This window comes from Artibeus jamaicensis, unplaced genomic scaffold, assembly GCF_021234435.1.
Source record: "Artibeus jamaicensis isolate MK-2021 breed Jamaican fruit bat unplaced genomic scaffold, CSHL_Jam_final scaffold_461, whole genome shotgun sequence".
In the NCBI taxonomy this organism is placed as follows: Eukaryota; Metazoa; Chordata; class Mammalia; order Chiroptera; family Phyllostomidae; genus Artibeus; species Artibeus jamaicensis.
Window position 1 is genome coordinate 9,968,579 of NW_026522045.1, and position 18,002 is coordinate 9,986,580.

General features: G+C 34.3%; 1 protein-coding gene across 3 annotated transcripts in view; it reads left to right on the forward strand.

Annotated features, from left to right (window-relative positions):
- Positions 1-18,002, forward strand: part of COL4A5 (collagen type IV alpha 5 chain) — a 293,639-nt gene that overhangs the window by 145,401 nt on the left and 130,236 nt on the right. For all 3 annotated transcript variants that reach the window (XM_053657521.1, XM_037167116.2, XM_053657520.1), the window contains 7 exons: positions 2,422-2,475; positions 2,987-3,013; positions 5,283-5,363; positions 7,481-7,543; positions 15,761-15,796; positions 15,893-15,934; positions 16,106-16,198. In XM_053657521.1, coding sequence (XP_053513496.1) covers positions 2,422-2,475; positions 2,987-3,013; positions 5,283-5,363; positions 7,481-7,543; positions 15,761-15,796; positions 15,893-15,934; positions 16,106-16,198 — 396 coding nt within the window. The remainder of the gene's footprint in view (positions 1-2,421; positions 2,476-2,986; positions 3,014-5,282; positions 5,364-7,480; positions 7,544-15,760; positions 15,797-15,892; positions 15,935-16,105; positions 16,199-18,002) is intronic.

Here is an 18,002-nt window from a genome sequence, read left to right on the forward strand (position 1 = left end):
GGAAAATATCCTAAAAATCTATATGTAATACAGCACATCCATTTTAACTATAAACTATTAGTGTGAAACATGAAACTTTGCTCCATCAGTGAAAATAATCAATTTAACAATTAAAAAAATAATGGAGACAACTGTACTTGAATAACAATAAAAAGAAAAAGAAAGCATTACATGTGACAAACATCTTTTCCTGACCCACTGTTATTGTTTTGAGTTATAACTACATTTAATATAAAGTGATAGCAAGACAAAAATGAGGAAAATTTGCTCTTTTTGAAAGATTACATATTATAGCCTTACATATTTTATTTCTTCAGTTTTCTCCTTTTCCTATATGTTAATACAACAATGTTATTATTTTTTGTATATTCTTTTGGTATTTTCCATTTTGCTCTTAATGTTCTGTGAAATTATTCATGAAATACCCTAGATTTTTCTAACTAATGGTATGTGTCAGATTTTATATTAGGACATGTATTTTGAAAAACTCAAATAAAATATTTTACATTATAAAACCTGTATTTTGTGATATTTGTTGTAGTATATACTTGAAAGCAGTAAAATTATTCTTAACACCCAGTATTTCTCCAAATCAGTGTGACCCTTGCCAATAAGATGATGATGATAATAACAATAATAATAAACTATTAGATTTGTGAAGCTTATTTGTGATCTTTATTTCATCTAGAGCAACCTTACATGGACAGGATCAATGTGGAGCTAATATGACAAATAAATATCATGTTAAAAGTGGGTCACAATACATTCTTGTGCCTATTCTAGTTATTTAACAATTTAAAAGGAAAAATAAAATATTACATATGAGAAACATTTTTTCCTGACCCACTTTTCTTGTCTTTAGCCATGCCTTGAACAGCAAAAAGACCACTGGCCAAAGTCTTAAATTTTAATACAAATCATCACCTATAATGAGCATAGTATGCTATATGATTAAAGGGATAGTTTTCTTTCTTTTTGTAAAACCGAACCTTAGCAGATTGCATAGTAAGTTTGTGTCTGAGGCCTCCAATGATATGAGCAACAGATTTTTAAAAAATTGATTCATTATGTATACCTTTATTTTTTTAAGATTTTGTTTGTTTATTTTTAGAGAGAGGGGAAAGGAAGGAAAAAGAGAGGGAAAGAAACATCAGTGTGTGTTTGCCTCTCATGCACCCTACTGGGGACCTGGCCCACAACCCAGGCATATGTCCTGACTAGGAATTGAACTAGCAACCCTTTAGTTTGCAGGCCTGTGTTCAATCCACTGAGCTACACTAGCCAGGCCTACTATGTATACCTTTAGATAAAAAGTTTTTTAATGTTTCTTACTGTGTAACTAATAGAGAAACCCCAGACATGGAACCAGAATATATAGGTTCTTTTATTTTCTGTCTTCTAAACTTGATGTCAAGACCACTTCCTTTCTCTCAGGACCTACCTTTTCCATGTGTACAACATGCTGGAGGGCAATTGGACAATAACTAAAGTCACTCAGATGTAATAATTTTACTCTTTTAGACCTCTGATAAGATGTTTCTAGGATTATTATGGCATATAGATATTTGAAAGGAGGTTGCATTAGGGTTTTTCTACAGCAATTTTAGCTTTTGTTTTCTAAACCAAATGTCCATATTAGTACTTTACAATAGTGAGTGGGAACAAATGGGTGTTTAGGAAACCTAATGACCTGCGATTGTTAGAACTATAGCTATTATTGTCTTCTTGGCAATATTAATGGCATTCTTTCTTACCATCTTTTCCTCCTAGCAAAAAATAATTTAAAATAGTTTACAATAAAATAAAAATTCAATAAGGCAGTTAGAATAAGAATATATATGATACATGTGCAGGAAATTGGGACAAATTATTAACTATTAAATGGGATTATGGTCAGGAATCTGTGATGTGATTGTATCAGAATGAATTTGTCAGAAGTAAATGACTCAGATAGAAGATTTTTTGTTTCTATTTCTTTTACTACATTTTATTTTAATGTGTATTTTTAAAGATTTTATTTATTTTTAGAGAGAGAGAAATATCAGAGAAACATCGATTGGTTGCCTCTCACACACCCCCAACTGGGGACCTGGCCCATACCCAGGCATGTACCCCAACTGGAAATTGAACCAGTGACCTTTCGGTTTGCAGGACAACACTCAATCCACTGAGCCACTGCAGCCAGGCCTTTGTTTTAAAATTTATGATTTAATTGATGAGTAGAGATAAAAGTATCTTAGATGTTTGACATGATGTGGATAGTTAATGAAGTAATTGGAAAATGAAGACTAATGAACTTTTAGCAATCTGTCAGGTTTCAGAATGGCTTTTACAGAAGTGTTTTCAATAAATTATTGTTTGTTGGTATAATTAAGCTTTGTTTCTTGTTCTTCCATGCTCTTTCTTTTTAACTCTTTCTAGGGAGAACGTGGATTTCCAGGCAGTCCCGGTTTTCCTGGTTTACAGGGTCCTCCAGTAAGTTATAAAAGTTGGGATTATAATGAACATAGGAGTTGACAGAAGAAGCAGAAGTGTAAAAAAGTGAGCTCAATGCATTCATGTAGAACAAAGTAGTACATTTTAAAGTAGTAAAGTAGAAAATAATTTTTTTGAAAAAGAAGTTTGTAGTATAGCCCTGTGCTGGGTAAAAGCAAAGATTCTATGTTGTTTAATACAGAGAAGGGCAAAAGTAGGTTTACAATTGTAAGAATGTTCAACACAGAGTTTATTTTGGTATTGTTATTTATTATTGTATTATTTTCCATAGAAACAGCTGTAAACCTCATTTTGTCCCACCCTACATAAATGTCATCTTTAAGTATCCTAACATACATTGTACTCAGAGTGACCCTACAAAAGTCTATTCAATTTTAACTTTATTTGGAAAGCCTTGTATCTTTTTGCTTGCTCTGCTCTCATATTTACATGTATGTATGTATGTATTATATATGTTCATATATAAAATAATATTTTTTCTTAATAATAGGGACCTCCTGGGATTCCAGGTATGAAGGTAAGCATCTCATGCTGGGAAGGTAAACATTTTAAATAAAATATTTGGAAAGCCTGCAACTTCAGTTGGATAATGTCTGACTTGTCTTTTTTTTAATTACATTAAATTAAATCAAATTAAATTTTTATTTAATTATTTTTCAACTACAATATTCTGTCTTTTACTCCCATCCCAGCTCACCCCCCCCATGCCTCCCACCTCCCTCCCATTTCCATCTCCCTTAGTTGTTGTCCATGTGTCCTTTATACTAGTTCCTGTAAATCCTTCCCCCTTTTCCCCTGAAATTCCCTCCTCTCTCCCCTCCGGTCACTGTCCCTCTGTTCTCTATTTCAGTGTCATTGTTTTCATTTTGCTTGCTTGTTTGTTTTGTTGTTTAGCTTCCTGTTAAAGGTGAGATCATATGGTATTTGTCTTTCAACCCTGGCTTATTTCACTCAGCATAATGCTTTCCAGTTCCATCCAAGCTGTTAAAATGGGTGCAGTTGCACACTTTATAAGATCTCCTTAAGTCATCTCTTTTATTCCTATGCTTTTTAGTACCCCCTATGTGCTCATACACTTGCAAATGTGTATATCATATGCACATGTCTTTTCTGAAACCTGTCCTCATTGCATTTTGATACAATTGACCACCTGCTCTCTGTAGAAACACTTTTCCCCTGTATTCTGTGACATTATACTTCCCTGATTCTTCCCCTGCATCTCTGATCATTCTGCAGTCTTGTATGCAAGCTGATACTGTTCTATCCAGCAGGTATTAGGGCACAGTTTGACTCTTCTCTTCTATGCCTAGCAATATTATTAATGCACACAGTATTGATTATTTAGTTACTGAATAGCAACATTTTTATCTCTAAAACAAACTTTTCTTTTAACCTAGATGCCTCCCTGATATCTTGATTCAGATATTTCCCAGACATTCAAATTAGCATGTTCAAAGTTAACCCAGAACCCCAAATAAAACTTTTCTTCCCTCTGGCTTCTCTATCTTTAAAATTCACATCACTATGTATTATGTATAACATGAGCACCAAACCTGAGAGTGTTTACATATTTTTACTACTTCACATACCTCTACCTCCTCATTCCATTATTTCACTAAATACTGTGAATTTTTCCTATAAAATATATCTTAAATTCACCCATTTCTACTGTCACCACACTAACCATAACATCTCACTGGACTATTGTAATAGCCCCTTAACTTGTCTGTCTGTCTGTCTGTCTCTGTCTCTTCTTTTTTTGTAGTACCCCTGACCTTTGAAACAGATTTCATCTCTACAAAACAGCCAAGAATGATCTTGTAAAAATGTAAATATAATTTAATCTTCCTGCTTATAAGCCTTCAAGAGTTACCCATTGCATTTAACAAGGTCTATCTACCATTCTTTTCCATGACCTATACAACCTGCATATTCTGGGCCCTGCTTACATTCTCAGGTGTATCTTTAAACCATTTTTCCTTTGGCTTACCAATTACCCCACTCTTTATTACATTGTTGGAATGTTCCAAACTCTTCCCTTTGAGGGTCCTTTCTTTGTACATGCTATTTTCACTACCTAATACTCTTTCTTCAACTTTACCTACCTGACTCATTATTCTTTAGCTCTCAGCCTGAATGTTACTTTCCCAGATTGCCCTTTTGTGAATACCCACATTAAATTAATTTTCTTTTCTATTTTTTAATTGAAATATATTCCACATATAACATTGTGTAAACTTAAGGTATACAACAAGTTAATTTGATATATTTATATATAACTATCATTATAACAATAATTAGCACCTCTGCCATGTCACATGATTATCATTTCTTTCTAATCCTCCACTATTTCTTTATCATGTACCATGATGTTTTTCTTTATTGCCCTTAATGGAACATTTGGTCATCTTACTTGTTTTCATATTATGGTCTCCATTTCCCCAGTATATTGTTACCACCACGAGAACAGAGGTCTTGTAAATTTATGTTTTTCATTACTGAGTACTCAGGACCTAACAGTTTTGGGCAAATATTAATATTTAATAAATATTTTAATGAATAAGTGAAAGTACCACAGGCTCTTAATAAATTGATTGTACTTGAGTGTTCTCTTTCCACTTCCTTACTTCCCTTTAAAAGGTAAATTTATTCATGTTAATTACTGCATTTGCCTAACCACAGGATATTTATGTGACAAATTGAATTCTCAGATCATTTTTTGTGCCCTTGGTAGTTTTTATGTAGCATAACTGTGATTGATAACTTTCGTTGATGGTTTCTTTCAGGGAGAACCAGGTAGTATAATAATATCATCACTGCCAGGACCAAAGGGTAATCCAGGATATCCAGGTCCTCCTGGAGTACAAGTAAGCATCCAGTGATTTTCTTCTCTGCAATACCGATTTAATCACATCACAGCATCATATTTTTTTTCTTTTCAGCCTTTAATTATAGGAACTATCATCTAAAGTTTGATAGACATTGCATGTACCTTCTATCTGAAGATAAAAGCAACCTGGACCATGGAGAATTTTAAAAAGTACTGCCTTGTTCTCTTACTTTAATATCCAATCTCCACAGAAATACTTGTGGTGTTTGGCAGTAGAAATAGGCTTCTATGTTTTTATTCTTGTACTGTGGGGATCAGTAGAGTAGCAGGAATATTCCTGATGCTTGTAAATTATCTGGTTAAAAATAAAATCAGATTTTTTTCTCATTTAAGATATTAGAAGATATCATTTATAACACTATCAGTTATGCATAATATATGAACGTATTTTAGGCTGAAGGAGTACAATGTATATATCAATTATAATCTTAAGAAAAACATTGTGTTAGCCTACAGATAACATATGCATAGAAACAGCAATAAATTTAGCATATTTATAGATTAGGAAGTCAGTTTCTTGAGGTTTATATTTCATGATGATTGGTCCCCAAAATAATAATCAGTACTTTCTAATATTTGATCACTAAGATAACCTGTTGGGGACTTTTTTAATTACCTTCTGATATCATACTTATAAGCCATCCATATGCCATTAAGTACTCTCAATCTTACCCTTTTCCTTTTTTAAGTTTCATTATGTAATATTTGAAACTACAGAAGAATGCAATATATATATATATACACATATATATCCATATCTATATCTATATATATGTCTATTTGTGTATATAGATAGATGGATAGATAGATAGATAGATATGTTGAGAAGCATAACTACCGAATGAACACCTGTGAACTTAGCACAGCATATAAGAAATAGAACATTAAAAATGACTTTTAATTAACTTGCGGTTTCTGCTTTCTCTGAAGACATAACTATCCTGTGTTTTCCACTGGTTCTTAAAAATAGTCTTACTACATATGCATATGTCTGTAATATGTAAAATATCTGGCTTTGCTTTTATTATTTTTTCAGTTTATTTTAATTTTTATTTTTGTTCAAGTACAGTTTTCTGCCTTTTACCTCCATCCTAGCCCACTCCTCGAGCCCTCCCCACCACCCTTCCCTTTCTACTCGCCCTTGTTATTGTCTATGTGTCCTTTATACTTATTCCTGCAAACGCTTCCCCTTTCCCCCTGAAATTCCCTCCCCTCTCCCTTCTGATCAGCCTGTTCTCTATTTCAGCGTCTTTGGTTATATTTTGCTTGTTCGTTTTCTTATTTAGGTTCCTGTTAAAGGTGAGATCACGTGGTATTTGTCTCTTACCCCCTGGCTTATTTTGCTTAGCATAATGCTTTCCAGTTCTTTTAAAATAATATAATATTTATGTGGTTTTCTACAAATTTTTCTTTTTTACATGTTAAGGTGCATCCATATGATTGTATGTGGCTCTAGTTTATTCAGTTTCACTTCCACAAAACATTTCACTGTGTAAACATACTACAATTTGTTTCTCTAGTCTCCTATTGTTGAATATTTGTGTTGCTTTGGGATTTTTTAATTAAAAAACAATCCAGGATTTATACATATATATAGAATTGCTAGATTTCAAAGTAGTCAAATTTTCAAGATTTTAAGATGCAAAATGTATTCCACAACAGTTGTCATTTTCTTGTTGTTTGTTTGTTATTCCTACCTCCCTTATCATCTTTAATCTTATTTTTTAATTTTAAAATTATAAAAACCATCTTGAAACTAATAGCCTTTCCCTTCCCAGTTCTAGCATAAATAGCCCCACTCAAGGCCCATCTTTATCACTTTATTTTCTAAAACTTCCTTATAATATGTTTGCCCGACATTTTTTATCTACCACTGTAAGACAAGTATTCTAAAATCTGCTTTTATGCAGAATTTTTTATAGTTACTCAATCCATTTATTCTTACATATTTCAATGGTTATGACATTGCAGAGCTATAGAACTATAGAACAGAATTCTGGCAACTACTAAAGTTTAAATTTCATCCACTTAGTTCATTGTACAATACAGTGAAGGTTTTATTTTATTCTCTTTTCTTTTCTTCATTTATAACAGGGCCCAGCTGGTCCTGTTGGTATACCAGGTCCATTTGGTCCTCCAGGACCACCAGGTTTGATGGTAAGCTTACTTGTATAATTTCATTTCTACCTCTTTTATTTTTATTTCCTTCACAAGAATTCATATTATGTGTATTATAATATAAATATACTTGATTATAATGCATTTTAATGTTCACAATCTAGAATATTCTTATAAGAGATTTTACTATGTAATCATGAATAATGCATGCTAGGTAATTGCTCCTTTGAATTAATCCTGGTTCAAGAGGTAAAGCCAAGACTTAGATATGACACCAAGGTACAATATTTAAATAAATTGGTCCTGCAATTTCAAGAGGTGATACATTTTGGCAGATAAATGCCTATTTAACTTTTAAAACTTTGAAATATTCTCAAAAGTTTGAAGTCAGATAACATAAAAATATAAAACTGGACTAAAACATTGAACACATACTATTTATTGATTTAATTTTTTCTCTTTTCACTTATTCAAAAACAAATAGGTTATCCTTAAATCATTCATGCTCAATTTTAACTTAATGTATTATCATTTTCCTGAGATACAAATTTACAGAATCTCTTGGAAGTAATAATTTCATGGCTCTAGGTTTAACAACACTGTTAACATTCTATTTTATTTTACTTATTTTTTATTGAATTTATTGTGGGTGACATTGATTAACAAAATTATACGTGTTTTAGGCACATAATTCTACAACACATAATCTATACACTATATTCACTATATTTTGTATTCACTGCTCCAATCAGGTTTCTGTCCTATTTATCCCTCCTATACACTCCTTCACCTCCTTCCACCCACCTCCCCCAAGGAAAGCAACACATTGTTGTCATTTCCCATGGGTTTTCTCTTTCCTTTTTTACTCCATCCCTGCACCCTTCTCAACCATACCCACCCCATGACAGCTGTCAGCCTGTTTTCTGTCTACAAGCCTGTCACTGTTCTACATGTTAATTGATTTTGTTCACTAGATTCCACATATGAGTAAAATCATATGGTACTTGTCTTTGTCTCACTGGCCTATTTCACTTAACATAATGCTCTCCAGGTTGTTTCATATGGTCACAAAGGGTAAAGTTGAGTAGTAGATTCCATTGTGTAAATGTACCACAGTTTTTTATCCACTCATCTGGTGAACACTTGGGCTGTCTCCAAATATTGGTTATTGTAAATAACACTGCAATGAACATAGGGGTATATATAGTCTTTCAAATTAGTGTTTTGGATTTCCCTGAATAAATTCCCAGAAGTAGAATTGCTAGGTCATAAGGCATTTTCATTTTTAATTTTTTGAGGTCACTCCATACTGTTTTCCACAAAGGCAGCACCAGTCTGCATTCCCACCAACAGTGTACTGGGGTTCCCTTTCCTCCACATCCTCACCAATACTGGTTGTTTGTCTATTTATTGATAATAGCCATTCTGACACTTGTGAGATGATATCTCATTGTAGTTTTAATTTGCATTTGTCTGATAAGTAGTGGTGTTGAGCATCTTTTCATATGCTTATCAGCCATCTGTATGTCCTCTTCAGAGAAGTGTCTGTTTAGGTTGTTTGCCAATTTTTAATTTGATTGTTCATTTGCTGGTATTGAATTTTCTAAGTTTTTTATAAATTTTGGATATTAACCCTATATGAAATGTGTCATAGCTGAATATGTTCTCTTATTCAATGCGTTGTCTTTTTACTTTGTTAATGATTTCCTTTGCTGTGCAAAAACATTTTAGTTTGATGTAGTATCATTTGTTTATTTATTTATTTTTTTGCTTCTCTTGCCCAAGAAGATATATCAGAAAAAAACATTTCCATGAGAAATGCCTGAGATTTTGCTGCCTGTGTTTTCATCTAGGATTTTTATGGTTTTGAGTCTAACATTTAAGCCTTTAATCATTTTTGCATTTATTCCTGTGTGTGGTATAAGAAGGTATTCTAGTTTTATTTTTTTAAAGTATTTGTCCAGTATTCCCAGCACCATTACTTGAATTGACTAATTTTACCCAATTATATGTTTTTGCCTCCTTAGCCAAATATTAATTGAATATAAAAGCTTGGGTTTATTTTTGAGCTTTCTATTCTATTTCATTGATGTATAGGTCTTTTTTATGTGAGCACCAAGCTGGTTGGATTACTATGGTTTTATAGTATAGTTTAATATCAGGTATTGTGATTCCCCCAACTTTGTTCTTCTTTCTCAGGATTGCTGTTACCATTCAGGATATTTGGTGGTTCCATATAAATTGTTGGATTATTTGTTCTAGTTCTGTGAAATATGCCATTTGTATCTTGACCACAATTGTATTGAATCTATAGATTTCTTTGGGTAGTATGGACATTGTGTGATATTAATTCTTCCTATCTATGAACAAGGTATGTACTTCTACTTACCTTTTTTCCTTTTTTTTTTTTTACAGATTTTATGTATTTATTTCTAGAGAGGGGAAGGGAAGGAGAAAGAAAGAGAGAGAAACACCAATGTGTGGTTGCCTCCCACGTGCCCCTAACTGGGGACTGGGATCAAAACCCAGGCATGTGCCCTGACTGGGAATCGAACAGGTGACCCTTTGGTTTGCAGGCCTGCACTCAATCCACTGAGCCACACCAGCAAGAGCTGCTTCCACTTATTTTATATTATTTATTTTCTTTCATCATTGCCTTATAATTTTCTGAGTACAGGTCTTTTACCTCATTGGTTAAATTTATTCCCAGATATTTTATTATTTTTGAAGTAATTGTTGATGGGACAGTTTTCTTGGTTTCCCTTTCTGATAGTGCTTTATTAGTATATAAAATGCAATTGATCACTGGATATTTGTTTTATCCTGCTATAATACTTTACTGCATTCATTTATCAGTTCTAGTAGTTTTTTTGGTGGAATCTTTACAGTTCTCTATATACAATATCTTGTCACCTACAAATAATTACAGTTGTATTTCTTCCTTTTCAGTTTGGATGCCTTTCATTTTCCCATCTTGACTGATTGATGTTCCTAGGTCTTATATTTAATAAGAGTAGTGAAATTAGAAATTGCTGTTGTGTTCCCAATCTTAAAGGAAATCCTTTTAGTTTCTACTACCTGGAGTATGATGTTGGCTGTGGATTTGTCATATATGGCCTTTATTATCTTGAGGTATGTTACCTCTATGCCCACTTTTCTGAGAGTTTTTATTATAAATAGGTGCTAGATTTTATCAAATCCTTTTCTGAATCTATTGATATGATCATGTGTTTTTTACCCATCTTCTCTTTTATTTCTGTGGTGTCTCATGTTTATTGATTTGTAGGTACTGTACTGATTTTGCATCCTGGAATAAACTCTAATTGATCATGATGTGTGATCTTTTTAATTTATTGCTAGATCAGATTTGCTAATATTTTGTTGAGGGCCTAAGGAATTTGTTTAGCATCTAAGTTCATCAGAGATATTGACCTATAATTTTTTTCTACCTATTATCTTTATCTTGTTTTGGAATTAGGATAATGCTGACCTAAAATGAGCTTGGGAGTCTTCTGTTCTGATTTTTTTTTGAAAATGGTTGAAAAGAATAGGTGTTAGTTCTCCTTTGAATGTTTGGTAAAATTCAGCTGTGAAACCATCCTGTCCACAACTTTTGTTGGTGTAGATTGTTTATATTACTACTTAAGTTTCACTAGTTGTAATCTGTCTTTTTCATATCTGTTTTTTTCCTGATTCAGTTTTGGAAGACTGTGTGGTTCTAAGAGTTTATCCTATTTGTCCAGATGGTCCAGTTTGTTGGCATATGGTTGTTCATAATATTTTCTTGCAATCCTTCATATTTCTTTGGTGTCAATTGTTACTTCTACTCATTCATTTCAGATTTACTTATTTGAGTCTTCCCTGTTTTTTTTCTTGATGTGTCTAGCTAAAGTTTTGTCAGTTCTCTTCATCTATTCAAAGAACTAGCATTTGTTGCATTTATCTATTTTTTGCTTTTTAGGCATTATTTTTAATTTTTTTCTCTGACCTTTATTATTTCCTTTCTTCTACTCACTTGGGCTTTGTTTGTTGTTCTTTTTTCAAGTTATTTTAAATAAAGTTAGATTGTTTATTTGAGATTTTTCTTGTTTTTTGAGGTAGGCTTGTAATGCTATGAATTTCCCTCATAGGTCTGCTTTCACTGTGTCTCATATAGATTTTGCATTGTTGTGGTCTCATTTTCATTTGTTTCAAAGTATCCTTTCACCTGACTGGTGTAGCTCAGTGGATTGAGTGCGGGCCTGCAAACCAGAGGATTACAGTTCAATTCCCATTCAGGGCACTTATCTGGGTTGCAGGCCAGTTCCCAGCAGGGGACACACGAGAGGCAACCATATATTGATATTTCTCTCCCTTTCTCCTTCCCTTCCCCTCTAAAGATAAATGAATAAAATATTTAAAAAGAAAAAACAAACAACCAAAGAACCAAAATATCCTTTCATATCTTTCTTGATCTTATTTTTAATCCATTCATTGTTTAATAATATGTTATTTATTTCCCATACTATTCTTACCCTCTCCCCTATCTATTTTCTATCTACTGTCTATGCTACTTATTTTCTGTACCTTCTCCCCCCATCTCCTCCTCCCACTCCCCTGTTGCTAACCCTCCTTGAGATCTTCATTTCTTTGTTTCCACTCCTGATCTCGCTGTCCTTTTAGTTTGCTTTTGTTTTAGGTGTGGTTGTTAATAACTGTGAGTTTGTTTCCTTTCACTGTTCATGTTTCTTTAACTTCTTTTTCTTAGATAAGTCCCTTTAACATTTCACATAGTAAGGGCTTGGTGATGATGAACTCCTTGAATTTGATCTTATCTGAGAAGCACTTTATCTGTCCTTCCATTCTAAATGAAAGCTTTGCTGGATAAAGCAATCTTGGTTGTAGAATCTAAAGAACTTGAGACACATGTTCATGAACTAAAGGGGGGAATGGTGGGGGAGGGGTGTGCAGGGTGGAGGGGAATGAAGGTGGGAAATAGAACAAATGTAATGGCATAATCAATAAAATAAAAAATATTTAAGAAAAAAAAAGAAATGTGAATAAAGCCAAATATTTGCAAATTTGTAATTATTTAACAATAATGAGAATAAATAAACTAAGAAAATTTGTCATGTAAAAAAATAATATGTTATTTAGCCTCCATGTCTTTGGGTGTTTTCAGTTTTCTCCCAGTGGTTGATTTCTATGTTCAGACCATTATGGTAAAGAAGATACTTCATATGATTTCAATCTTCCTAAATTTATTGAGACTGTTTCTTTGGCTTAGCGTGTAGTCTGTCCTGGAAAATGCTTCATGTACATTTGAAAACAATGTATGTTCTGCTGCTTTGGAGTGAAATGCTATAAAGGTATCAACTAAATTTATTTGACCTATTATTTCATTTAAGGCCACCATTTCCTTGTTGATTTCCTGTCTGGAATATCTATCACGTGATGTAAGTGAGGTGCTAAAATCCTCTACAATGACTGTATAACTGTCAATCAATCTCTCTTTCTCTCTGTCTGTCTGTTTCTCTCTCTCTCTCTCTCTCTTCATTAAGTTTTGCTTTACAGCCCAGGCTGGTGTGGCTCAGTTGGTTGGAGTATCATCACATAAATCAGGTCATGAGTTTGATTCCTTATCAGGGTATATGTGTAGTTTGCACATTTGGTCCCCAGATAGGGTGCATATAGGAGACTGCCTGTTGATGTTTCCCTCTGGAATTAGTGTTTCCTTCCTCTTCTCTCTCCCTCCCTTCTCTTCTCTGTAAAATCAGTGAGCATGTTTTCAGGTGAAGATTAAAAATAAAAAAAGCTATACTTTACATATTTAGGTGCTCTTACATTGAGTTCATATATGTTTATTAGGGGTATATCCTCTTGTTGGACGGCTCCCTTTATCATTGTGAGCTGTCTTTATTTCTCTCGTACTATAGCCATTATTTTTTTTAAATTTTTTTATTGATTATGCTGTTACAGTTGTTCTATTCCCCCCTTCATTCCCCTCCACCCTAACCCCCATCCCCACCGTTACCCTCCCTTTAGTTTATGACCATGTGTCTCAAGTCCTTTAGATTCTATATTTCCCATACTATTCTTGCCCCCCCATCTATTTTCTATCTACTGTCTATGCTACTTATTTTCTACACCTTCTCCCCCCATCTCCTCATCCCACTCCCCTGTTGCTAACCCTCCTTGAGATCTTCATTTCTATGTTTCCACTCCTGATCTAGCTGTCCTTTCAGTTTGCTTTTGTTTTAGGTGTGGTTGTTAATAACTGTGAGTTTGCTGTCCTTTCACTGTTCATGTTTTTTTAACTTCTTTTTTCTTAGATAAGTCCCTTTAACATTTCATATAATAAGGGCTTGGTGATGATGAACTCCTTGAATTTGATCTTATCTGAGAAGCACTTTATCTGTCCTTCCATTCTAAATGAAAGTTTTGCTGGATAGAGCAATCTTGGTTGTAGGTCTTTGGATTTCATGACTTGGAATACCTCTTTCCAACCCCTTCTTGCCTGTAAGGTCTCTTTTGAGAAATCTGCTGACAGTCTGATGGGGACTCCTTTGTAGGTGACTGTCCCCTTAGCTCTTGCTGCTTCTAGGATTCTCTCCTTCATTTTAATTTTGGCTAATATAATGATGATGTGCCTTGGTGTGTTCCTTCTTGGGTCCAACTTCTTTGGTACTCTCTGAGCTTCCTGGATTTCCTGGAAGTCTATTTCCTTTGCCAGCTTGGGGAAATTCTCCTTTATTATTTGTTCAAATAAGTTTTCCAGTGGTGGCTGTGCCTTTCCCCCCTTCTGGTACCCCTATAATTCGGATGTTGGAGCGTTTAAAGATGTCCTGGAGGTTCCTAAGCCTCTCCTCATTGCTTTGAATTCTTGCTTCCTGACTCTTTTCTGTTTGGCCATTATTTTCTTTCTTCTGGTCCACTCCATTGATTTGAGTCCCAGTTTCCTTTTCATTGCTGTTGGTGTCCTGTGCAATTCCATTCATTTCAATTAGTTTCGCCTTCATATATTTGTCTAATTTGTGGGTATAATCAACCAGTTCTGTGAGGATCCTGATGACCAGTGTTTTAAACTGTGCGTCTGAGAGTTTTGCGATTTCTTCATTGCTTAGCTCTATGGGCTCTGGGGCTTTGAGATATTCTTGGGACATTTTTGGTCTGTTCTGGCCCTTTAAGTGTGAGAAGCGGTGCCTTGGACTCCCAGGTCGCTGGGTTGTGACACTGTATGTGGGGGCGTGGTCAGAGCGGGGAAATGGCGGCGCCCTCTACTGCTGCTTGCAGCGGGGACCCACTGGTCCTGGTCCAACCGCCCACTCCCTCGCCTATCCGCTCGCGCACAAATGGGCGACCACAGTCAACAAGCAGCACCGCTTCCCCACTGTCCCCTCCACGGTCGCTCACTAGGTCCAACCCTGTGCCTGGATTCCGCGCCTGAGTCCATCTGACCGAGTCCTCCTGTGCAACACCTCACCAGCCGCTGGTTTCGCCCCTTACCGGTCAGGCTGAAGAATTTGTTGTTAACGGACTTCCGAAAAGTTCAATTTTCTGTGTTCTGGCTGTGTTTTCTGTTGCTAATATTTAGTTGTCTCTAAACTTGGTTGTGTGAGAAGGCACGGCACATCCACCTATGCCTCCATCTTGGCGGAAGTCAAAATTATACCACATTTCATAAAACTCAAAACAAATTAAGAACTGTAATGTAGAAGAAAAATTACATGTGGTAAAACAGATACCAACACTATGTTAAAATATTTTAATGTTTATGAGTGTATACTAACAGCTAAGCATAACTCATGGGACCAAAACATCAAAAAAGAAAATGAAACAAAAAAATTATGACACATATGACCATATCTAGAATGTTACTCAATCTTTAATCAAGTAGTGACAAATCCCTTAAAAATGTTATCTATAATTAGAGAATTGTCTTTTGCTACTTAAATTAACCTGTACTTCTGATATGAGAAAACTGATGTTTGTTGACATTAACTTTTGTACTTATATTTTGCACTGGTGTTATCCTCTGTTTCTACCCACCCTTGCATGTCTTCAGCATCCCACTGGTATCCTCTCATAAGAAGTCTCCACATTCATCTACTTTGTTTAAATCATTTAAAATGTGTGTCTCTGACTAGAAAGCAATGAGAAAAAAACAGAAAATATTTTTGGAAGAGCTTTTCAGTCTTCACATTTATGAAACTAAATAATTTTTTAAAGTCTTATTAATATTATACTTGTTTACTTTTCTGTGTCTTTTAATCTTAGGGCCCTCCTGGTCCACCAGGACATCTAGGACCAAAGGTATTTTCTTTTTCTTTACATTTTTTGTTTGTGAATTCTTGTTTTATTGTCAGTCTCATTGTCAATGAGATTTTAAACCAAAATCTCTTTCTTCAGGGGAATACGGGCTTAAATTTCCAAGGACCCAAGGGTGAAAAGGTGAGTAAAGAAAAAAGGGGATCATTCAACCTTAAGTTTTCTCCTTCCATTGTCATTTGAACTTGTCATTTTGCTTTTTGTCTCTGGCTTTGTTTGCGTGTTATTGTCTGTATAAATTATTAAATATCACTTTCCTTTTTTTTCCACTTTTTAATTTTATCCTGCAAATAGGGTGAGCAAGGTCTTCGGGGCCCTCCCGGGCCACCTGGCCAGATAAGTGAGCAGAAAAGACCAATTGATACAGAGTTTCAGAAAGGAGATCAGGTGAGTATACAGAGAGGAATATAATGAACAACTTACAATGAAAGTGGCATTTATTCCATTAAAATGCATTATAAGGTAAATATGGTTATGTGAAAGTATTTTCAAAATAACAAAATGTGAGATAATTACATTTTTAAAGAGCTTTATTGATATATAATGTACATACCATAAAATTTACCCATTTAAAATATATGATAACATTTATTAGTATATTTACAGAGTAATGAAACTGTCACTACCCTCTAATTTTATCACATTCTCATTACCCCTCAACCATTAGTTGTGACTCTCCATTTTTTCCCCAAATTTTCCAGCCATAGGCAACCACTAGTTTACATTTTTCCATGTAGATTTCCCTATTCTTGAAATTTCATATAAATAGAATGATACAATATATGGTCTGCTGTGCCTGGCTTCTTTTACTTGATATAATGTTTTCGAGTTCATCCATGTCATAGCATCTATCAGTATTGCATTCCTTCTTATGGCTGAACAATATTATTTTCTATACATATTCCACATTCTGTTTACCCATTCATCAATAGATGAACATTTGGATTGTTTCCATTTTTGTCTATGATGAGTAATGTATTCATGTACAAATTACATCATGGAAAGGTGGATTATAATAGTCTTAGATGACTATGTTCTCTACATTTCATTGATATTCAAGTAAAAAGATGGTATTATCTATAAACCTGTTGTGTTTAGAAATAATTATCTTAAATATTGCTTCTTTCATAGTAGATAAGGGGATCAAACATGTCTTGTATAGTATAGTATAGTGGCCCACCCTTGAATAGAGTATGTGCATTTGATGCATACTTTATTATTATTATACTTTATGTATTGTGTATTAAAGTAATACACACTTTATGTATTATTTAGTACATATTTTAATACAATGGATTTAGTTTACTTAAAGGCTAATAAGGAAGTTAAGAATAAAGAACAAATTGTACTGAAATTCTACCATCAATATGGATTGGATCATTTAATTCTCTGCCAAAATGTATATATCATATATAGCCCTCACATCTCCTGGTTTTAGAGACACTTGCTTTTTACAAAACATTTTATAAGAAGGGAAAATTATCAATATTTTTATTTTAAATCTTGTTTGTTACTTACCTCCAAACTTGGCTTAAGTATACACTAAAAATCAATTGATATTAGCACCAATTTGAAAGAATATATGCACCTGTATTCATAACAGTGTTATTTACAATAGCCAAGATCTGGAAATAGTCCAAGTGCCCATCAATATATGAGTGGATAAAAAATCTGTGGTATATTTACACAATGGAATGCTAATCAGCCATAAAAAAAGAAGGAAATCTTGTCTTTGCAACAACTGTGGATGGACCTGGAGATTATTATGCTAAGTGAAATAAGCCAATTAGAGAAAGTCAAATACCATATGTTCTCATATGTGGAATCTAATGAACAATATAGAAACAAATACATAGATACATGGAACCAGACAGCTGTCAGAGGGGAGGTAGCAGGGGTGGGTCCTGGATAAAAGAAAGGGAAGGGATTAGCCAGAGAACATATATGCAGAACCCATAGACACAGACAATAGTATGGTGATGGCCAGAAGGAAGGGAGGGGTAGGGGCATAGGGGCAGGAATGAGGGCATCTGTAATGGTGTAAACAGCCCTGGCTGGTGTGGCTCAGTGGTTGAGTGTCACCCTGTGAATCAAAGGGTCGCAGGTTCTATTCCCAGTCTAGGGCACATGCCTGAATTGCAGGCCAGGTCCCCAATAAGGGGGTGGACAAGAGGCAACCACATGTTGATGT